This window comes from Cotesia glomerata, linkage group LG1, assembly GCF_020080835.1.
Source record: "Cotesia glomerata isolate CgM1 linkage group LG1, MPM_Cglom_v2.3, whole genome shotgun sequence".
NCBI lineage: Eukaryota > Metazoa > Arthropoda > Insecta > Hymenoptera > Braconidae > Cotesia > Cotesia glomerata.
Genome location: NC_058158.1, coordinates 30,374,617 through 30,397,489, shown reverse-complemented (window position 1 = coordinate 30,397,489; position 22,873 = coordinate 30,374,617). Strand labels below are relative to the sequence as shown.

At 29.1% G+C, this 22,873-nt stretch overlaps 4 protein-coding genes across 6 annotated transcripts; 2 read left to right on the top strand and 2 right to left on the bottom strand.

The window, feature by feature from the left end:
• Positions 1-90: 90 nt before the first annotated feature.
• LOC123275189 (egl nine homolog 1) lies at positions 91-6,401 on the top strand. Of its 2 annotated transcripts, XM_044743141.1 has the most exons (5): positions 93-477; positions 640-861; positions 995-1,692; positions 4,683-4,802; positions 5,804-6,401. In XM_044743141.1, the coding sequence occupies exons 1-5, from the start codon at positions 363-365 to the stop codon at positions 6,038-6,040; spliced, it is 1,392 nt and encodes a 463-aa protein (XP_044599076.1). In that variant the 5' UTR covers positions 93-362; the 3' UTR covers positions 6,041-6,401. The 2 variants fall into 2 exon arrangements, with proteins under 2 accessions (XP_044599075.1, XP_044599076.1); XM_044743140.1 differs by having other exon boundaries at positions 91-861.
• Positions 6,402-7,296: 895 nt separating this feature from the next.
• Positions 7,297-9,508, bottom strand: LOC123275188 (DNA polymerase epsilon subunit 2). Its single transcript, XM_044743139.1, has 4 exons — positions 9,370-9,508; positions 8,539-9,088; positions 7,748-8,431; positions 7,297-7,616 (listed from the first exon to the last, which is right to left on the bottom strand). The coding sequence occupies exons 1-4, from the start codon at positions 9,435-9,437 to the stop codon at positions 7,344-7,346; spliced, it is 1,575 nt and encodes a 524-aa protein (XP_044599074.1). The 5' UTR covers positions 9,438-9,508; the 3' UTR covers positions 7,297-7,343.
• A 277-nt stretch (positions 9,509-9,785) lies between these two features.
• Positions 9,786-16,915, top strand: LOC123275187 (leukocyte receptor cluster member 8 homolog). 2 transcript variants are annotated; one of them, XM_044743137.1, is made up of 6 exons: positions 9,786-10,268; positions 10,338-10,738; positions 12,212-13,437; positions 13,756-14,089; positions 14,881-15,088; positions 15,479-16,915. In XM_044743137.1, the coding sequence occupies exons 1-6, from the start codon at positions 10,114-10,116 to the stop codon at positions 15,639-15,641; spliced, it is 2,487 nt and encodes an 828-aa protein (XP_044599072.1). In that variant the 5' UTR covers positions 9,786-10,113; the 3' UTR covers positions 15,642-16,915. The 2 variants fall into 2 exon arrangements, with proteins under 2 accessions (XP_044599072.1, XP_044599071.1); XM_044743136.1 differs by having other exon boundaries at positions 14,881-15,613.
• Positions 16,916-17,855: 940 nt separating this feature from the next.
• On the bottom strand, positions 17,856-22,366 carry LOC123262975 (radial spoke head protein 4 homolog A). The gene is made up of 12 exons (XM_044725485.1): positions 22,080-22,366; positions 21,831-22,014; positions 21,581-21,764; positions 20,715-20,902; positions 20,528-20,615; positions 20,389-20,448; positions 20,122-20,244; positions 19,894-20,026; positions 18,688-18,833; positions 18,404-18,603; positions 18,136-18,311; positions 17,856-18,068 (listed from the first exon to the last, which is right to left on the bottom strand). Exons 2-12 carry the CDS (start codon positions 21,947-21,949, stop codon positions 17,917-17,919), a joined length of 1,569 nt encoding a protein of 522 aa, XP_044581420.1. The 5' UTR covers positions 21,950-22,014; positions 22,080-22,366; the 3' UTR covers positions 17,856-17,916.
• Between the last annotated feature and the right edge of the window lie 507 nt (positions 22,367-22,873).

The window sequence follows — 22,873 nt, the reverse complement described above, 5'->3', positions numbered from 1 at the left end:
AATCTAAAAGGTATGTTATACGCATGTTTGAAAGTACAATAATAACATGAGTAAATATGTCTATAGATAGATAGAATTTATTATTCGTAATTTTTGTTCATTCTTACTGCGATGGTCTACATACACTTATCTAATTTCAGCGTCAGGTCGTGTACATACAGCCAAACACACAGTTGATAAACCACCAATTCGCTGTCTAGGGTCTAGGTTCCATGCTATATACATTGAGCTACGAGTTGCAACGAAGTGAGTCGTGTGAATATCAGTGAATATCGCGAAAGCGGGTGGCGTATGTGACTATGGTGCTTGTAAAAATGTCGCCGTTTCTGATAATTGTATAGACGTAAATAAAACTGAGTAATATGTCTCATCGAGTTAGCAGTCGAGTAGGAGTATCCTCAGAAAACGGTGTTGTTAATCGTTCCTCATCATCATTAAAGTGTCAACAGCCGTCTTGTGCTGTTTGTAACAAAAAAGGTATATTACAAAGGTGTTCTAGGTGTAAAAATATTTATTATTGTTCAAAAGAACACCAAAAGATTGATTGGAAGAAACATAAAGTTAATTGTATTGACGATTCGTTACCTTCGTCTACATCTCCCTCATCACGTTTATCACCAACAGCATCGATATTTCCAGATGATGCTGATGTTCATTCTGCTGGTGTTTGTTTAAATGATAGAAATAGTAAAATTAAAGTGGGACCTTCATTGAGCTATGAATCGTCGGATTGTTTGACAGATAGTAAAACATTGGTTAACCGAACTAGTAATAACAGCAACAGTGAGGTTTTTTCACGATTTATACCGCAGCAGACGTCAGCAGTTAATATCGATGAAAAAAGTAATCAATGTACTCGGGGTATGTATTTTAAGTAAATATTAATGCAATGATAATTATTATTTTTATTTTTTTTGAGAATAGTTAACTTATAAATTCAAAACATCTGCTGTATTTTCACTCTAATAATTGTTATTGGTTTTATTGTTCACAGAATTAAACAATACGAAAGGTATTAATATAATAAACCAAATCAATAAAAATATTGCACATGCGAAGAGAAAATTAAAATCTAATGGAAGTTCACCAGAAGATAAAGGAGACACGGATAGTAAAAGTTTACCCGAAAATTTAGAGGGAGAGATATTATTAAGTGCGACCGCGAAATTGATGAATCGTATTCCACCACAAAAGATTTCAAATTCTGGTGAAAAAACGGAAGGTGTCATTTCTGATACTTCGTTGCAACACGACGCGATGAAGAATTTTCCAGAAGTTGTCCTCAGAGGAGACCTCGACGTTATTTCTCCTTTTGTGTGTAGGGGTAGAAATAATGGTGATAATAAAACTCTTGAAGACATTTGTTCTAATGTTATTTACGATATGAATACGTACGGAGTTTGTGTTGTTGACGGTTTTCTTGGTCCTGACAGAGGCCTCGCGGTGTTAAAAGAAGTTTTAAATATGTACGATTCGGGAATGTTTCAAGCCGGTCAATTAGTGTCTAATAAAGCTAGTCTTAGAAATTCACAATCAATTAGAGGTGATAAAATATTGTGGATTGATGGTAAAGAAAGAGAATGTAAAAATATTGGTATGCTTATTTCTCAAGTTGATGCTATTATTGTGAAAGCTAATAAGATGCAAAAAAATGGTACTTTGGGAAATTACACTATCAACGGAAGAACTAAGGTGACTATTTTTTATTCTTTTATTTACTCTATTTTTTGTTATAAATCATCATATTCATATTTTAGTTTAAAATAGAATTTTTTTTTATTTTACAGGTATTTTAAATGAAAAATTTTTTAAATCACTAAATACAATCAGTTGTAAATATATCATGACTAATATCTATTTTAAGAATTTTAATTTATTTCATTGACCAAGTTTTGGAATACCATCGAAATTGCGATATAAATAAATACTCAGTAAAATAATATTTTGTCATAGAAATGCTTAATGAGTTTAATAAAAATCTTCAATGATTTATGGTTGATGATTGTTGAAGGTTAAATTTCAATATTTTTCCTCCCAATTCCTTAGAAAGTAAACAATTACTAAATTTCAATAAGACAAAGCAAAGTCAGACTGCGGTCATTATATCTGAACAAACAGGAAGACCTAGAGTTATGAATAACTTTTCTAGGATTCATTTAACACAAAATTTTTTCCGTCTTTAGACTAGGCAGTCTGCCGTCAATTAATTATTTTGAGTAATTAAAATTTAATACTCTAAGTTCGATAAGCTGGCTCACGATGATAAACATGTCTTTTTGAGTGGTTGAAGATTGCAAATATGTGGTTCACTTTAAAAGATAATTATATATAACAGTAGAATCGGTCACGTACGCCACAACCCCCTTCTCTCTGTCTTTCTTTTCGTTATTGGAAGCCACCCGCGTGCACCTTAGCGTGACATGTAACACCTATATTGAAGATTAAAAGATTTTAACCAACTAATAATAAGCACTCGAATACTCAATTTATCATTACATTTTATCGAGTTTAAATCTTTTTTTCCTCAACGTCACGTAACCTTCTGCAAGGTGAAATTGTAATGAGACTAAAGAGATGCCGGATAGGAGTCTATGAAGAATTTTAAAATGTTTTACAAACTCGTCGGTTATTTTTTTCTTTGTCATTCTTTATAATTACAAGCACGCGTTATTGGAAAAAAAAAAAAAAAAATAAATGAATAATAATTATTTATTTTTTTTTTACTTTTAAAATATCGTCTACGGAAAATTTTTTCACTTGTACACGTCATTGCTATAATTAAATTGACCTCGAGAAAATTTGCGAAAGTTTATATTCGTATCGAATTTGTAAGAATTTTATTTCATTAAAATTTATAACGACGTTCATACTTTGTCAGTATTTTATAGAATTACATTATTACTTTAATAAGTTGGTAAATAAACAATGTTTTAATAATTTGTTACTTCATCGGTTATTTACAAAGAAATAAATTGATACTTTCAAGTACCTGAAAAACTCATTAAATTTTTAAAGACAAAGTTAAATAATTTCAATAAGAATAAAATATCATTTGTTGTAAATGACCTTCAAATGCCCTCTGGTCATAATTGTTCGTTTAACAATAAAGTTATGATAAATAAATGTCGCTAATGGTACGATCGATAGCACTGTATATTTTTTTAATTTAGATAATAGTTGAGATAGTAACAAGTAGTTTTTTTTTTTTGCTATCTCGTTACTTATTAAATGTTCTTTACAATAATCAAGACTTTTTAACTTGAATTAAAAAAATATCAAGATCAGTATTTTTTACTTTTAATTTGTTAAAATCACTGATGAGGATACAAAATTTTTTACTTCAACAGTTAAATGATTTAAAAAATTAAAAAACATACTAAAATTTTAATCTACTACTAGTTAATTTAAATGGAAGCAGAGTAATCGATGGCATTGCCCCTCTCAGCCAGGGCGTTTTTAATAACTAAAAATTATAATTTTATGAAATAACTCATCAAGAGTTAATGTAAGAATTTAAATACTAGAGTATAAACCAGCTAACTGACTTGACGGTGGCCAATTTATCATGTATACTAACATGTGTTTGCATTGATAATGTTATCCTCTAGACTTTTAGTTTTTATGTTTGCACTCAAAATAAATAATAAGCTTTATGCTATTTATAAATATATATAGCTCCATTGAAATATTTTTACATGATATTATTTTTATTTATTTATATAGAATATAATATTACACATTCATTAAATTTAATTATGCTTTACAAAATTTAAATTTAAAAAAATAATAACAAAAATATTTATTTTAAATGGAGTATGTAATTTTTCTACCAAGCCGTATTTACTCAAGGTCTGAGTAAAAATTGGGCGAAGGTTATTGAAGTGGTGGTAAAACCTTGAATTTAAATATTCAAGCGAACCTTTATGTACTTGGCATAAAATACTTACTCGATTGAATTTAACTATTTTAAAAGGAAGAAATTAAAAAAAGGTTAATGTATTTAAATGACGAATTTATAATAGTATTGATCCACGAAAAATTGTAGTTCACATCTACATATATCCTCAAATATTGACTTGATAGTAATTTTATAAGGTAAAATTATGTTATTAGTTACTAGCTGTTCGTGTTTTTTAATGGTCTTTTGCTCAGCTGGGGTGATGACTCGTTCTGTATTGGATGCACGTATGTAATATAAGGGAAAGGTGTATCAAAAATGGTCTACGTGACCAAAGCAACGTTTTAGGAAACATCTACTTTCAGTGCAACGCTTCCATATTCTGTTTTTTTTTTTTTACTTCAATAAATATAACACTAATGTTAAATTAATGATCAAAAATAAAAAATAGAATTTTTTTTCTATAATCTATTGTGAAATATTTAATAGGCTGCATCATATAGCATTGGAAAAAAAATAATCTTTTGTTCTTTTGATATCTGAGTAATAAAACTACATGTATTATTATTGTAATTATTACTATTCATAATAATATTTTCCGTTCTATGAAGTCTTCCTGTAAATATTAGTGTTTATAAAAATCAAATGACGATTCTGTTAATTGTTTAATACTTTCCTCATTTTATTCAACTATTTAATTGGAACAAATACGATTATTTAATTTATTTATACTGATGTTGAATATTTTATGTGTCTCCTTATTAATTATGTATTTATTTTTCAGGCCATGCTAGCTTGTTATCCTGGAGATGGTTCTCATTATGTTAAACATGTAGACAATCCAAATAGTGACGGCAGATGCATAACTGCTATTTATTACCTCAATATTAATTGGAATACTGTTGTAAGTCTGTTTATTTTTATTTTCTTCTAAATTATTTTTAGTTATTCATTTTTCGATCGTAAGTTGATGATAAAAAAAATTTAATTATTTTTATAAATAAAAATTTTTACTTTGAAAAATGAAGTAAAAATTTAAATTTTTATGATAAAAAGTAATAATTATTAGTATTAATAAATTAAATCTCTTTCTAAAAAAAAATACGGAAACAAAAATGAATATTTGTATTAGTAATTATAAGGTAAAAGCCCCAATAGATGATTACGTACCAGTATATGATCACTCCATGTATCTGTATATCTATATTCACAAATATAGGTATACAAATACATGGAGTGATCATATACTGGTACATGATCATCTATTGGGGCTTTTTCCTTAAATGTATTTATTCGGAGATATTTTGGTCAAGGACAAATTAATTTATTTGTCGATAAAATAATCTAATTGAAAAGTTAAACGAAATTAAGAAAAATAATTTACCCAGAGTTTAAGATAATTATTAAAAACATTACGTAGAAGTTTTTTTGTTCTTATTTGAATAAGTAACTTACTCGATATCTTTTCATCTTACTGGAAATTCTAACACTCTGGTAAACTAGTTATCATTGTAAATATTATTCAGCAATAATCATTACATTAAGTAGACAGTAAATTAATTTAATGCGTTGTAAAATAATGATTGCAAGATGATTAATAATAAAAATGATAACAATAATTAGTTTAGCAGCAGTTGTATCAATAAATAAATTATTCGTATCATCACGTTTGAGATACAATGAAACAAACTCATAAATAGTGTCATTAAAATTGTAAAATAGCGTCCAACGACGATTTAGATGTCTCTCCACGTGCAGACTATCGTTACTATTTATATTTTTATTCAATGTATTGTATTGTCGGTTGAGTATCGATGCGTCGGCTTTTATTAATACCACTAAGGAATGTTATATTAAGTGTTGCGGTACATTGCAATTTTATTTATTTTATTTTTAATATTTTAGGAAAATGGAGGATTGCTGAGAATATTTCCGGAAGGTTGGAAGGATCAAGTAGCAAATATTGAGCCACTTTTTGATAGAATTATCTTTTTCTGGTCAGATAGAAGAAATCCACATGAAGTTCAGCCGGCGTATAAAACTAGATACGCAATTACGCTTTGGTACTTCGATGCTGCGGAGCGATCTAGAGCTTGTCAGAAATATGAGAAAGAAAAAGATAAACGAAATCCTTTAAGTTAATTTTACTTTACTTGAAATATGTGATGCCGCTTGTAATTAATTATTTTTTTTTATAACTGAGTTAATGTGATTATTTGAAACTAGGAACCCACTCTTCCACTCATAAATACAATTATTGAAAGATATTAATAAAAAATATTGTAAAAAAAACGCGATTAAATACATCACAAGTATTATCAATTAAAAAATAAATGTATATTATATACTGATGTATAATAATGTGCAGAAATTGAGTGATGTTTAGTCACACGTTAACATTTAATTCAGTGTTTATGTTGAATCAAAAAAGTGCAATGAACTCTTATGCTAATTTTTTTTCTCTATTTTAGTATTCAACAATACATTCATTGAATTTTATCTATTTATAAGTTTATGTCTTCTTTTTTCTCTTTGTTGTCTCTACTTTTTAATTTTTTTCTTGTTCAACGCAATACTTAGCCTTTCATCACTGTCTTAACTGATCCTGCTGATAATAATTATTAGATAGAATAAATAAATTTGTATTAACTTCATTAGACCAGTGTTATAAATAATATTTTAAATATTCGCCATTAGTTTTATTAATGGCTTTATAATTTAAATTATTTAAATTCTCTAGTTAGTTAATTAATTAATTAAATTTAGATATTACATAGTTTCAATATTAATATATAAATTCAGATTTATATAAGAATATTAAAATATAAGTACGATAGTTTGTAAAAAAAAAATTTTTAAATAGAGAGATGAATTACGGTATTTTTCTTCAAAGCTTATGTATTTTTCCAACAATATCAATTGAATGGTTGATTCATTTTTAACAGTAAGTCATTTACGAAATTTAGATTTAAATAAGTTAAATTGAGTAATTGTTATCAGGATTGTTTTTTTTATGTATTATCTACATATTTACCTGAGGATATTAATTTTTTTTATCATTTATAGGAAGCGATACAATCGATTACCTCAGTATCAATTGTGACTATTATTGCAATTATAAATAATTTTAATGTTACTATTACCTTGTATTTAATTGTATCAGCGATTTAAAATAACTCAGTATCTGATAATTATTTAACTTATTTTTTAATTTTTTCTGTAATTTAATAAAAAAACAAATACTATTAATTTAAGCTCGCTATTGTTATTAATTAATTAATAAAAAAAAAAAAAAAAAAAAAAACGAACAATGTCTCCCAAAGTATTGTAAATCTATAAACAGTAGATTTTATTACAGAAAAAAATAAATAAATTTTAAAGAGGCTATAAAACTATAATTTATTCATTGTTAAAAATATATTTATTAAAATTAATAAGTGTAAATTTATACATCGTCGTCTGCTGGTACTTCACATTCTTCAACTTCATCATTACCAGGTTTATAAACCTTGAATGAAAAATTATTACGTAAAAATGTACCAGGATTAATTACTTTACAATTCATATAACTGGTAGAGTATGCTTGGAATTGATCAGCTGCAACAATAAGATCTGGCGACGGATATAATTGTAATGTATGATCATACTTCCAATATACTGGTACCACTGGTAAACTCATTGGGGCCAAGTGTGACTGACAAATAATTGATCTTGCGTACTGAAATAAAATTAATTTAATTGTATGCATGCAGACTTAAATTTAAATTAAATTGAATTCTATCAATGAAATTTAAAAGATTGTTTAATGTAATTAATTTATGATTCAAATCTGGGAGATCAATTACTTACATGATCCCAAACATGGCCAGTTTCTGGATAATGGAATGTGTGTCGACAAAATTTAGTTAGAATATCTTCGCGCAGGACCACTATTTCTTTAGTACAATATTGTATCCTACATGGATTAGTGGCTAAAATAGTATTAGGTACTGCTTTGATAAAATCAGCAAGAAGTGTTTTAGGCAATGGACCTCGTGGTAAAATTTTAGGAGCACCCAAGTCTAGTGGTCCTGGTACAAAAACAAATTTCGAGTATTTATGAATATCTGGATATTGTTTTATCATTCGAGACAAATTTCTAAATCCTTCTTTTAATTTTTGTGCGCTCGAGTAACTCGGTGGTGATGACAAAAAATGCCCGCAGAGTACAAATGCCACAGGTGGGTCCTCTGAGTAACCTTCCATTATCACACGCAATTTATCAACAACTTCGGTATTGTCTAGCCATACATCTGACAAAAATACAATCATATTCATACTGTGCGATTGTTCGTATATTTTTAATTTTTCGGACAATTTTAAAGAAGTTTTGTGAGGACCACCAAACGTATTGTCAGCTCCAAATGACACTCGTGACTCTGTTGTTAATTCTGCTGGTGGTAAACCCATTTCTCGTACAATTAAAAAACCATCTTCATAAATTCCTCTTGCTAGTACTACACATCCTTCTGCAATTAAACCTGATGCAAAAGTTTGTTTTTAAATTAAGGAAAATTATTTCATTTAATTATTCGGACAAACTAATTTCATTAATTATAAATTTCTAAATAAAAAAAAAAAAAGTATTTATAAAAGGATATTGTTTTCTTGAGAGTAAGTTTAACGGATCCATCGCTATCTTCCAAATAAAACTGCCCTTCAGTAAGCTGTGATAATACTCCCATAACATAAACTTCTCCAGGCTTGCTGCAGTTACTCAATAAATATTCAATGGGAGTCAGTTCATATTTTTCAACATCGACTTCACCCAATTTCCTTGGAGCAAAAGGCTCCTGCTTAAGCGTTACTTGTTTCAGTAACTCGAGACGATCGCGAAAAATACTGGACTTACTATTAGCATCACCAAATAACTCCGATGATACTTTTTGTAATACAAATTTCTTTTTTTCAATATCATAAACAACTTTAGGAATTTCTGTAGTATTTATTACATTAAAAATTGTTTCTGAATCCTGCAGAGAATCTTGAGGCCTCAAGCACTCTTTTATTGCATCTACAACGTGGTTCAATGTAATATGTGGTGATTCCAAATTTAAATTTGACAATTGATCTGTTATTCTTATTAGCCATTCTTCTCGTTCATCAGCATCAATAGATTTTAATTGTCTAGCTACATAAGTACTTACTTCCCTAAATAAACAGATTAATTATTTATAAAAATTAATCCAGCAGAAATTTGTTAATTTTAAAAATTTTTTTAACAGATAAATTACAGCAAAAAAATGATAAAAAAAAATTTGATTTATAGAAATTAAAAAAAATTGAAAATACAATTTTTTAAAAATAATTTTTTTGAACAAATTTGGTGTTAAAAAAATTTTTTTAAATGGTTAAGTGACTGCTAACTTAAATGTCATTAATTATTTATCATTTAAATTGTGTTTTAAATCATATTGAAATTATTTACATACCTTGTGATAACAAAACCATACATTGAAAATGTACTTTGTATATTTTTAATTAATTTAGCATCAGACATTGTTTATAAAATTAATTTTATAACCTATTAAAATAGAAAATTTTAGTATAGAAAAAAATAATTAAAACTATTTATTTATTATTTAACGAGTACAAATCTGTGCTTTAATTTAATATTAAGATTAACAAAAAAAAATTAATTAACTAATAATAAAAAAAAAAAAAACAGTAAACTACAGTGTACAAGTAAATGTCAACAATGAAAACAATAATTGGATTAAATCCCGCGAATTTACCTTATCGGTTAAGTAAAGTTAATTTTTTTGGTCACTTTATCGGCGACACTGGATAATTCTATTGAGTAGTTCACAAAGGAGAACATCATAAAGGGTCATTCGTCTTGAGCGTTTGCAAGTTGCAAGTGAAAGGAAGAACGAAGACTATTTCGGAGCACAATGTTACATATTTTTCGCAGCCATATTTGTGTGTTCATTATGTGTTAATTGATCGTTATTTATTTAGCTGTGTTGTTCCGTGTTAATGGTTCAATTAATTTAAACATAAAAATAATAATTTGTATAATTATCGAATTAAATATTATATATATTTTTTAAATGTGTAGTTAATTAAGAAGATAGAGTAAGAATATAATTATAGGAAACATATTCACATACGTTTGATTACAACCAGTAGGTCTACGAGTGGGTTTCAGTTGGTCTGAAACACTTTGATCAGGCATGTCGGAAAGCGAGGTTGTCGCATCACAACAAAAGCAGCAGTCACAGCAGCAGCAGCAGCACTTTAATCAGCAGTTTAATCCCAACCCGATGGCTAACATGGTTTGGCAATATCCACAACCAGCAAACATGCACCAATATCAAGGTTTTCCCAAGTAAGTTTATTTTTACTCTAAAAATTACGGCGAGGTTTTAACATTTTTTTTTTTTTTTTTTTTTAACAGTCAGATGTATCCGCAAGGTTACAACCCTCAAGGACAAATGTATTACTATCCTCCAGGAATGATGACAGCATACGGATCAGCTTTTAATGGTCAACAGATTCCCCCTCAACAGCAGCAGCAGCAGCAGCAGCAGCAGCAGCCTCAACAGCAGCAGAGCGTTCAGAACAACCAGAGCAACAAGTCTCAAGTACAGCAACAGCAGCAATCGCAGCAGCCTATCCAGCCAATGGTTCTAGATGATGATGCAGATCTTCCTCCTTTGCCTCCAGGACCGCCACCTCCTACTCAACCACCACCTCAGCATAATAATCAACCTCAGACTCCATTACAGAATCAGCAACAGATGTTTATGTATTACCAAGCAAATTACGGAGGATGGACTGATCAAAATGACATGTCACGTAAGTATTATATTTTTAACCCTCGGAGTACACACCTCCGAACCGAACTTTAGAGTACACACGGCAGCGTCAAATTAACCCCACTTGACTTTCGAAGAATTATGTCAGAAACTATGCATTTTATCGGAATTCAGGTTATTACATTTTTGGTACACGGAAAAAAGTAAACTGTAAAATTAAATTGGCCCTGATAGCCACCTTAACTCAAACTTTTATTCAATCAACTGCCGAAATTTGTAGCCAACTTGATGAAAAAAGTTGCAAACCAAACGTTTTTACTTAAGCTGTCTACAAGTTACACTGCAATTTGACCCCAAGACTTACAGTACAAGTATTTTATTCAAGTTGTAGTAAAATTGTAGTACAATTGAACCAAAAGTTCGGTGTTAACTTGTATTCAAATTGGGACTGTAGATTTTAGTCAATTTGTTTACAACTATTATACTGTAAAAATTTACGGCAAACTTGATGTCAAGTTAACTGTAACTGCTGAAATCCAACTACTTTTAATCAAAGTGTGGCTATCAGGGGAATTCCAGTTAATTTTTATAGTTTCAAACAGTACAGCAGACATCGGGGTGGCACAAATGTAAATATTACAAAACTTAATGTAGAAAGTGTAAAAGTCACAATTTATAATTTAATATCGAAAATGTGATTAGCAGCTGTTACTCTAGTAAATAACGACTCTCTCATCTTAAAAAATTACTGTTTCAAACTGTAAAAATTGCCGTTTCAATATAGTCTATACTATGAGGAAAATGGGAAGATTTCACACTCGGAGAATTTAACATTTGAAACAGTAAAAATTCTACTCTTCAAATATATATTTTACCAGTCCAAAAAAATCAATAATTATAGTTTGATTTTTAGCGTTGCTTGTAAAATTTACCATTTTACTTTGTGAATATTGACGTTGCTTGTATAGAAATTTAGTAACTGTAGTTTATATTTTTTACATATCATGCGATCATTTTTTAGGTACGAAATGATAAATATCAAAGTCAAAATTCTTAATTATTATACTTTAACATTTTCGATTTTCACATAGCGAACATTACTGTTTGAAATAGTATTTTCTTCCATGTAAATAATAAATTGAAGCATTTAAATGATAAATATTATAAAGTGGTTGTTAATATCTCGATTTTACTGTTTGAAATGGTAATTTTTTCCAGTTGATCATTACTTATTATAAATCGACTATGATTTATTAGAGTTTACTTTTTTTCGTGTAGGTAAAACTTACTTTTTTTCATGTAGGTAAAACAATTCTCTTTTGAATACAACCATTATTATTCTGAATTAAATAATTTTTAATGTTGAAAAAATTAATTAAAAACGAACCTATTTTCGAGAAATATTTTAGGATAAAAAAATTCTGGTGTCAAAATGACCCCCAGTGTACCCCGAGGGTTAAATTGTTTATCAGATTAAAATTCTTGTGAATTAATAATTGATTTTAATGAATAGAATTCAATAATGGACAACAGCCGATAAGATTCAACTCGCCAAACAAGAAAGCTGGCCTAGGTTCAGTACCATCTGGTAACAGTGGAGCAGCCAAGAAGAAGAGACGAAAGAACAAATACGTAACAGCTTCTCAGATGAACAACAACTCATTTCAGGGAAATAACGTAGTTACGACTTTTACTCCGGGAACAGATATAAAACCCGACAGTTTACCTCCGTTGCCTCCCAGCGAAGTTATCGCGCTACTTCCAAAATCAGCCCCACCAGCGATAAAAGCCCCCGATGTTCCGGTAGTTCCAGCTCCAATTGTCTCTCCGTCTTCACCGACGAACGTACAACTTTCTCAAATGAATTCGAAAAAATCCACGGTAGGTAGCATCAAACCCTCTATCAACAGCAACACTACTACCAAAGCAGCTCCGGTAACGGCGTCAAATCCCAGTCCTGGGGGTGATTGGCCCGATAGTTTAAAGAATTATGTTAATCGCTGTTATGAAAAATGTAAAACGGCTGTAGACAAGGATCAGGTTGAGATCATTTTAAAGGGTAAAATAACACGCGCGGCTAATGACGGTTCGCTTTGGATTAAGGATTGGGACATAGAACCACTACCAAGTATCCACAGCGAGCGTATGACAATGACGATTAAGGCTAAAAGCCCAATTGTTAAAGCATCCAATAACTCATTGACTATTACAATGAGTAATAATTTACGTAGGCCAGGCGGTCTCTCGACGTCACTTGGTGCACGTCTAGGGGCGCGTCTATCATCATCAGGGCATCGAAGATCCAAGTCACGCACGCGATCAAAATCTAAATCAAGGTCGCGTTCGCGTAGTATTAGCCCACCGTCACGTAAATACCGACGTAGCAGTTCGTCATCCTCGAGTACCAGTGATCGTGGTGGTAGTCATGATTACAAATCGTCGTCTTCTTCAAAATTCTCTAAAAAAAATAATAATCGCAACAAGGATAATCATAGCGTGAAAAAATCCAAGAAGAATAAACAACCTAAGTCACATTTCTATTCTGAATTTGGTTTAGCTACAGGCAATGCTGAGGAATTAGGATCGAAGGAAAAACTACAGCAACGGGCAGCTCGTTTTCATGATTCTGTTAGCAGGACCGTTGTTGTTAAAGATGATACAGCAGACTTTGATTTCACAGGATTACATATCATTGGTACATGCAAAGATCTTGAGAAACCTTATCTGCGTCTTACCTCTGTAAGTTATTTTATCACATATCGACGATCTAATTAGCAATTGTTCTAACTCCTTATTTTTTAGAGGGTAATTTTTTAACATTTTGATGTAATAATAATCCAATTATAAATTATTTAAATGATCTAAACCAAAACATTATATCTCTATTAGATATTAAATGGTTTTTTTAAAGTGATAATAAATTTTGAACTAATTGTTTTTTCGTAAAAATGGAAGATTCCTTAAAATGGAGTTAGACAATTTGCTAATTAGAACGTCGATATTTATTATAACTTTATTCTTATATTTACAATTATTTATTATTTTTATTTTATTTAGGCTCCAGCTCCATCGGCAGTACGACCGGTAAGTGTTCTTCAGTCTTCTCTGGCTCATGTGAAAAAACGCTGGGTGTCTGAGCAAGACTACAGATACGCCTGTGACCAACTCAAGTCCATACGTCAAGATTTGACTGTACAAGGAATCAGAGACTCCTTTACGGTTCACGTTTATGAGACTCACGCCCGCGTTGCACTTGAGCGAGGAGATCATGAAGAGTTTAATCAATGTCAGACGCAGTTAAGAATGCTGTACCAAGATGTTGGTGGTGATAATCGTTGCGAATTTGTAGCTTATCGTATTCTCTACTACATATTTACTAAAAATACGCAGGGTAATTTTTTTTTTACCGTAATTTTTTGCTTATATGATCTTTGGTTGGGTAATGCGCGTTTTCATCCCCCGACAAAATATCACTCGGACAAAATATCCCTCGACAAAATATTCCCCAGTATAGTGAGAAGCTTATAATCATCATAATACTATTTAAAATATCCACCACAGACAAAATCCATAAAAAAAAGGGTACATCCTGATAAAAAGCTTATGTGTTGGTCTATTGTTGAATAAACACACACAAAATTCATGATAAAAGGGCACAACACGATAACAAGCTTGTCGGCTGCCCAATTTTAAAACACAGTAACTGCAAAATTTTTATACCTGATTTTTTATAGTATTGCTGCATTTTTTATAATCTTTAGGGTTTAATTTTCAGTATTTTTTCTTAAAAATATTTATATTCAAGTATTTTCTATTCATAAATCAAATTTTTCATCAACTTGGCGGGCAAACTTTTTTTTAATAAGAAAAATTGAAAAAAATTTTTAAATGTTAGCTACTGTGTTTTGAAATTGGCCAGCCGTTATGTTTTGGCGTATTTTTAGATAAACACATACAAAATCACGCTTAAATAAATAAATGAAGTAATGCTCGTAGTAGCTAATATAGTAAAAAATAATTACTTATAAGAATTACGCGGGAAAGGGTTATTTTGTCAAGAGATATTTTATCTGTAGGATGTTTTGTCGGGGGATGAAAATGCGCGGAATCCTTTGGTCGAATGGTTGTTAATTATTTTTTATCATTTAATTGATATTGTTTTTTTTTTTTTTTTTTTTTTAGACTTGACTACGATATTGGCTGCACTGACAAAAGAAGATAAGAAAGATGAGTGTATTAAACACGCACTTAAAGTACGTTCTGCATGGTGGCTGGGTAATTTTCATGTTTTCTTCAAACTATATAAAACTGCTCCGCGTATGGCGGCATTCCTTATGGATTGGTTCATTGCTCGTGAGCGTAAAAACGCTCTGAAGACCATGATTAAGTCGTATGTATATTATTTTATTCGTCCATTTCTTTCCAATTTTTTTTATTATAAAAAATATTGGTTAGATAATTTTATTTATCATTTACTTTGTATAACTTTCATTTCATTTATTTTTTCATGTACTTTATTTTTCTCTTCATTTATATTTCATTTCCAGAGTAGTAATCGATTGATAATCGTTTAAGCAGAATGTACTCATCCCTATTATCCTCGTTTATATGTCTAACAAATCCAAGATTTATGTTTCAGGCCATCGTTACAGAAGAGTTAAAAAAAAACTTATGAATAATTTATGAAATTATTCATAAACATTCTTATAATTCTTTTTTCTAATTACTTAATATATTATAATTAAACTGTATCTAATGGATTTATTTTTCTGCTGTTTAGCTATCGGCAAAATTTGGCTGTTGATTTCATCATTACGGAATTGGCGTTTCAATCTTTGGACAAGTTTTATGAATTTGTCAGTGATTTTGGTCTTAATTATGCCGATTCCGAGCGACAGCTTCTTGATTGCAAGGCGAGCAGTAGTAGTTTAGGTGGTTGGTAAAAAAATGAACCAACAAAATTCGTTATCCCTCTTGTTAAAACAAAACAAAATTATTTAAAAAAAAAAAAAAAAAAAAAAAAAAACCACTTGCTCGTAATAGGAGAAAACCTCGTGCTTTATCGCGGCATGTACATATGTACATTTGATTAATTGTGTATAAATTTTAATGAATGTTATATATATATATTATATATAAGTAACAAAAACTATATATAATGTATATATTTATATAAATGTATGTATATAATTTTTTTTTATACATATAATGAGGCCTTTAGTGGCCAAGCATTTCGATCAAATTTTCATCTTGACATGAGCTTAAGCCCTCGGGACTGTTTTCCGGGGATATTTGGCTCAACTTTTATCAATATACTCATACACAAGACGTTACGTGATACGTAAAAGATCTTTGAGTGCGTTGAATAAAATTTTTTATGAATGAAAAATATCAAGATGCTTCAAGAAGAGTCTAATGCAGTATGAATGACGGATAAAACCTTTAAAAGTTTTTTTTTCCAAACTACTGCTTCATTTCGATTGTAATTATTTACGTAAATTTATGTACATATGCATAAATAGATATTTATAATAATTGTGAATAATATTATTGCGGACACGACCGACAAGACGACGCTATTCACCATGTTAATTTCAAGATTAAACATCAATATCAAATCATATATACATATATCTGTCTATATATATATATTTCTAATAGTATTTACACCAGCATTCTTCGAAGAATTGAGCTACGATCAATTTTCCTAGTGTCCTCAGTATTCTGGAAGTTTTCCTGACGTTAATTTGAAGCCAATTGAGAGGATCTGGCAACCACGGAAGAGCAGTGAAGGACATCGACGGCTTGGAATCGGAATCGGAAGTGAACTTATCAATTGACAATTTGTCTGTACATCTTTAGTTATTGAATTGAGAGCAAAGGGCGAGGGATACAGATTTCTATCAACAGCAGCAGCAGAGGCAGTAGGGGAACAGCGAAGAAGAGGACTCAGTGCTTTTTTTTTTTTAGTGATGAAATTACTTTGTATATTAAAAATCGGTTAATGGTTTATCGTTACGTGAGATTAGAAACATATTTAATGAAATAGAAACTGCAATTTTTTTTAATTTTTTTTTTTCCATAACAAATGAACTATTTCAAGCAGTACCACTAACACATACACACATACACTTCAGTAATTAATTTGATCTCACTTGTATCGATTTACATTTGTAGGATCTAACGTGTGCATAATAAATTATTTTTTTTTTAATTATACAATCAATTTTTAATTCATGTATGAGGTATTGATATTGTTTACAAATTTATTTTTTATCGTTATTTATTTGATATACCTATTTAATTATTCATATATATTTAATTAGCAAAATGATCAAGTATTACGCTTGGACCCGCTCGTTCATAAATACGCGAAATATATTTAAGGTCGACGTATAATATCACAATATATAATTTAAATAATACTAATGCATGGTACAATGTAGAGTAATCATTTAAATAAATAATCATGATTAAAAAATGGTATATTTTTAATTAAAATACAATGATACTTATTTTAAAATTTTTCCTATGTTTCATCGTAGAAATAAATTATAATAATCGATCTATGATATGATATTAATTTAAGTGGCGATTGAATAGGTAACAGATTTAATTATTAATAATAAATTAATACTTTTTAAGCAATTTTTGTCCAACAATTATTGAATTATTAGTATTGCAAAAAGATGAAGTAAGTAATTAAATTTGCAATTATATTTCTACAAAATAAAATTCATGATAGAATTGAAGTTAGTTTAGTGAGTTGCGGTCAACTAAGACTGACAATATTTTCATTTCTCTTCTCCTTACTATACTATCCCAAGCGTCACAAAAAAAATGTTGACTTTTTGGTAGATTTCATTTAACAAGAAGTTAAAAAATTAATAATCATTAACTTAAATTCAATAACACATTAAAAAAAAATTTTGTGCCGCTTGGGATACTATATTTATTTAAATTAAAATTTTTATTTGAATGTGTTCTCAACATGCCTGATAGCTAGCGCTCTCTAGCTAATATTACTGACTGATGGTATTTTTACGAAGAATTTTCAACTTATTTGAAGGATGTCTAAAAATTTAAAAACTAGTTGTAAAAATTATAAAAATAAATTTTTTAGCATGCGGCTAAAATTAAAATTTCATAAAACCAATTTTTGTAAAAAATTTTATGAAATTTGTTATACAACTAAAAATGAAAAATCACAAACATTTCTTAATAACTTTCTTCATCATCAGTTTCATCAGATTCATCATCATCTTCATCATAATCAGAAGTCTCTTCATCATCAGTTTTTTTTTCTTTTTCATCATTATTCTTAGGATTTCCATTATCTTCTCCAGCTTTTTTTTCAGGCAAAATTTGATCTGAAATTAAAATATTCAAATCTAAAATCTAATTCCATAATAAACAAATTAATATTATTTAACTAACCTGATTTTAAATTTTCTGGTAATTGAAGTTCATGATTATCAATTTCTTCTTCCAAAGTACGATCTTCTTTCTCCGAGCCTATTTTATATTGATTTTCAACAAGTGGCGTTTCTGGTGGACGATAATTACAAATGTCATATTTATGACCCGATCCAATGTACACATTACCACATACCCTTAAATAATTTGCACAGTAAATAATGAATTATGGCAACAAATACAGTTGCTCATTCATAATTTGCATTTGCATAAAAAAAATTTTTAGTACCCGCTCTTGGCAAATGCAATAGCTCCGGGCCATAAATTTGACCTGACAGTAGCAATAGCTGTGTCCAGCTGAATTTCAGACGATAATCTTAAAGTCCATGCTGGAACTGCACCTAACAAAGTGTCTTTTGATAATGATGTTAATAATGACGGGCCTACTTCATCCTCATCTTCTTCTTCTTCTTCTTCACTCGAGTCTTCCTAAACAGATTTAGCAAAAACATTTTTAATTTCCATCACAAACCACTTTCTCTTTTTAGCACTATTTTTCATTGTTTGAATTACATCAGATTCTTCTTCAGATGAATCCCAGCTGGTGGTTTGTCCATCTTCATAAATGTAACGATTATGGTGACACCAATTTGACAAAGACGGGTCAGTTAAGTCTTTCACAGATAACGGATGGTAATTGGGATTGATACTTAATTTTCCTTAAAATTGAAACATTATCAATAAATATAGTTCAAAACCTATTTTGAAGTGTGTAGTACTGTCGATACTGTACTGATAGAAGAATTTGTTAATATTTCATAAGCTTTATAAATTGTTAATAAATGATTGTTTAATATCAGATGATTTAATAAATGTTTATTAAAAGTTAATAAATCATTTATTGAATGCGATATATTAACAGTTAAAAATTGTTTATTGAATACAATTAAGTATTTATTAACTGTTATTAAAAATGTATTTAGATCCTTGAAAAAAAGTTAGTATAAAAGTTCCTCTTTTACACTTTTTATAATTCCATAAAAGTCGAAAAACAATTAGTTATATTTAATAAATCAAAAAATCGTTTCCAAATAGATAAATTTATCATAAGTTAATAAATTCTTCTTTTACACAGAGAAAAAAGTTCTTCTAAAAAAAATTAGCAATTTTGTAATGAGAAATTGAAAATTTTCAACTAGTTTATCTCTTAGCTGAAGAAAATAAAATTTTTTTCACAGTAACTTTCATGTTAAAAAGAAAGTTTTCTAGATTTGGGAAAAAACAATTTTTGATAAAAATTCGCAAATTGTCTATCAAAAATTGTTTTTTCTCAAATCTAGAAAACTTTTTTTTAACAAGAAAGTTACTGTGAGAACAATTTTAATTTCTTCAGTTAACTAATAAATTTGTTGAAAATTTTCAACAAATTAATTTCTTGTAACAAAAATTCTCATTTTTTTCAAAACAAATTTTTTCTCTCAGTGTAGTATGCAATAGTTTAATATATAAATTACACAGTTTTGTTTAACTACTGAAATATTTTACAAAACATGATGAAATTATAATTCCACATGAAATTCAATGTTAGATGCAAAAAATTTTCAATTAAAGAATTTTTAAAAGATTACCAATAGTTGCTAAAAAATTAATGGAAATAATCATCTTATCATAATGTACGAACACATCCCGAATTTAATTAAATTTTAAACAGAAATTTTCGAATTGATACAAACAGTACTACATTATTAAAATGATATATTGAAGTATCAATAATCCAACCTGCTTCTTCATCGTCTGAATTTTTAAAAATAAAGTATCCAACTGGAGAAATAAGTGTGGTTGCAGTAATTCTTGCAATTTGGACTCGTAAATAATTCCCTTCATTTCCAGGAAAATGAGGGAAAGTTTGTACCTGGATATTGAATTACCGATTAGTTTAAATAATCACGAATTCAGCAATATAGTAAAGAGAAAATGAGTGTTAAATTATGATTAATGAGGCTTCACCGTAGTTTCGAGACATCCCGTGAAATACCGGATGATTTGTCTTGCTACTACAATTTGTTGCGGCGTGACTGATGGCAATTCGATCCAGTCATCTAATCCTGGAGAATTGCACACTAAGTAAACCTGATGCACATAACAAACCATTTGTTAAAAGCAACTTTTGCGAACACATATGAGTTTATAATAAATCACTGATTGCATAATTTGTTAACTTCAACTTTTGCAGAAAAAAAATTTCCATTCAATCAATTTGCAAATTTTTAATACCTTCTCGTTTAAACCGGTTCCTATTTCTTCTTCAATCTCCGGATTTTCTTCAGATTCAACCTACAAAATAAAAACAAAACCCTGTTACACACAATTTACACTCGACTTCAGTGTGCTCTAAATACTTCTAACATCATACTCTAAGTCGACGTGTAAGCTCTTCCTCACAAAGTTCTGCCTCAACGACGTAGTAATTCTTCGGACTTCCAAGAATCTTACCCCAGAATCTGGAGAAATTATTTAGCGAGATTAACTCTTATCTAAATAGTAACTTACTGCAAACAATTTGGTTTTGTACAATGTTACGGATAATCTCTCACACTAACCGAACATTTAATATTTCTTTCTCGGTAACAAGTTTCCGGATACTGAGATTCAGTAAAGTGCATTCCGATTTGGGAAACCCAACGTCAAATTGTTCCAAATAGTGAACTAGTTCTATTAAATTGGGAATTGGAATCACTGATTTTTCATAATAAGTTTTGATTTTATGTTCAACTTCTTCTGTAGTAGGCTGTAAATATTAAAAAAAGATGTTATTATGAAATTAGTCTCAAGACTTTGAAGCTTGAAAAAAAAAATCCACTTGTCTTCACGGGTTGATAGTCCGCTGATAAAAATTTAACTTGATTTGGGAGAAAAAATCTTTAACCAAAAACATCATCTAAAGATTTAGATCATCTTGAATTAAGAAGAAAAATTCTTTAATTCAAGAACTTTTCTGTTTACTGACAAAAGAATTTTTTATATCTAATAAACTTTAACTATTATTAAATAATTATTTATAGTTAATAAATATTTGTTTATTGTTAATAAATATTTATTAAGTGTTCTTGAATATTTTTTTAGAATCTTGAATAAAAAATTGGTATAAAAATTTTTTCCTGGTAATTTTCTTATAAAAAAACTGTGGGAATAAAATAAATAATAAAAAAATGGTTGCAATAAATTACGAAGTTTTTTTTTACGTAGAAAATTATTAGTGTATCGTAAAAAATTATTAAAAAAAGAAATCTCCAAAAAATTATTACATTTTTCTATTATTGTTCGGTTCAAGACAATGAAAATCTTCAAAATAATTAAAAAAGTTTCTCTTTTGAATCAAGTTAATTTTTTTCACTGTAAGGTGCCCTAATAATTAACGTCTCGAGGTGTGTAATATTCTAACTAATAAATTGAGAATTATAAATACTTGGAAAAGTTTAATAAGTCTTGTTGTTTCAACGAATTCAGTCGGTGTAGTATATACTTTTTGAATTCTAGATTTTTTGATTCTCTTCTCTTTCAATTGACGGCTGTACTCCTCGAAAAAATCCACAGCATTTTGCGGTTGTTCAGAAAGAATTTTAGCCAAAAGCTCGGACAAATGATCGTATCTATAAAATGAATAAATTATGGATAAAAAATGAAAATTATCATTACTTGCTTCTAATAGTTCATACAAATTATCTCCAGAATCTGTGCTATGTCTCTTGAGAAACATCTTCGCTCTTTGGATATCATGTTGAATCGATAAAAGTTCCGGTTGAGGAACTTGATCAATGTTAAACGACAACGGCATACGCTTAGAATTGATTTTCTCTGATCACGTCAATCAAAATACCAGTCGTTTAATAATCAAAGGCACTGAAAATTAGATTTTAACGCTTTGGAAAATTAATAAAAATAATAATAAAGATTGTTTTTTTCACCTGCGTCAAATGCACATCTGGGTTATAGAATTAAATCGAATCATATAACGACTATCGTCAAATTTCAGGCATTCATTTTTCATTTGTCTATTTTATCTTTTTATTTGATATCTCTTTCTTCAATTTTTTCTCTTTCATTTTTTTATTATGCTGCTACACATCCTATTCATCGTTAACATCCGGCCAAACTCGGAAAGAATTCTCGTTTGTTTAATTTTTTTAATTTTAAATCTTACTTAATGTTACTATCGTATTCGTAATGTACTGTATGGCTTATCGAATGACCCAATTTTATTAACGAACCCGCGGTCAAAAATGGGAGTTTTTTTAAAACTTTAATTTCATATCGCCGATAAGATTCTTCACATATTCATTATATATTAAATAAACCAACATTATTTCCGGAATAAGTCATTTTTATTATCATCCGTCAAGTATTCATATTACATTGTTAATTACATAATTATGTGACGAAAAATTGATAATCATCAAATTAAAAAGATCTCTGAAACTTTTTTTTCGGTAAAAAAAAAAATTATTTTCCTTGATAAAAATAATTTATAACACGAAAAAAAGATTTTATAAATCTAAATATTAATTTATCGGTGAGGAAAAAAATTTCAGTGGTGATCTGTAGCTATTTTTATAACTTCATGATATATTAGTTAAGTAAAAGATATAATAAAAATTATACTTAGAACACGCGCCAACCTATTTATCGCTACTTTGCACATCCTGGTTACTCTTCTAATCAGGTTTTCTAAATGGGAACGCTAGTCTGGAGGACGATGGTC

Bases quoted from the DNA above. Each gene is read 5' to 3' on its own strand.
- LOC123275187 (XM_044743136.1), top strand. From the start codon at position 10,114: ATGTCGGAAAGCGAGGTTGTCGCATCACAACAAAAGCAGCAGTCACAG. The intron at 13,438-13,755 runs GTAAGTTATTTT...TATTTTATTTAG, and splicing joins CTTATCTGCGTCTTACCTCT to GCTCCAGCTCCATCGGCAGT. The intron at 14,090-14,880 runs GTAATTTTTTTT...TTTTTTTTTTAG, and splicing joins ATTTACTAAAAATACGCAGG to ACTTGACTACGATATTGGCT.
- LOC123275188 (XM_044743139.1), bottom strand. From the start codon at position 9,437: ATGTCTGATGCTAAATTAATTAAAAATATACAAAGTACATTTTCAATG. The intron at 9,089-9,369 runs GTATGTAAATAA...CTGTTTATTTAG, and splicing joins TATGGTTTTGTTATCACAAG to GGAAGTAAGTACTTATGTAG. The intron at 7,617-7,747 runs GTAAGTAATTGA...ATTTTATTTCAG, and splicing joins CTGGCCATGTTTGGGATCAT to TACGCAAGATCAATTATTTG.
- LOC123275189 (XM_044743140.1), top strand. From the start codon at position 363: ATGTCTCATCGAGTTAGCAGTCGAGTAGGAGTATCCTCAGAAAACGGT. The intron at 862-994 runs GTATGTATTTTA...TATTGTTCACAG, and splicing joins AAGTAATCAATGTACTCGGG to AATTAAACAATACGAAAGGT. The intron at 4,803-5,803 runs GTAAGTCTGTTT...TTAATATTTTAG, and splicing joins ATATTAATTGGAATACTGTT to GAAAATGGAGGATTGCTGAG.
- LOC123262975 (XM_044725485.1), bottom strand. From the start codon at position 21,949: ATGCCGTTGTCGTTTAACATTGATCAAGTTCCTCAACCGGAACTTTTA. The intron at 20,616-20,714 runs GTTAGTGTGAGA...TAATTTCTCCAG, and splicing joins AAAGAAATATTAAATGTTCG to ATTCTGGGGTAAGATTCTTG. The intron at 18,312-18,403 runs GTACTAAAAATT...AAATTATTTAAG, and splicing joins ATTGCATTTGCCAAGAGCGG to GGTATGTGGTAATGTGTACA.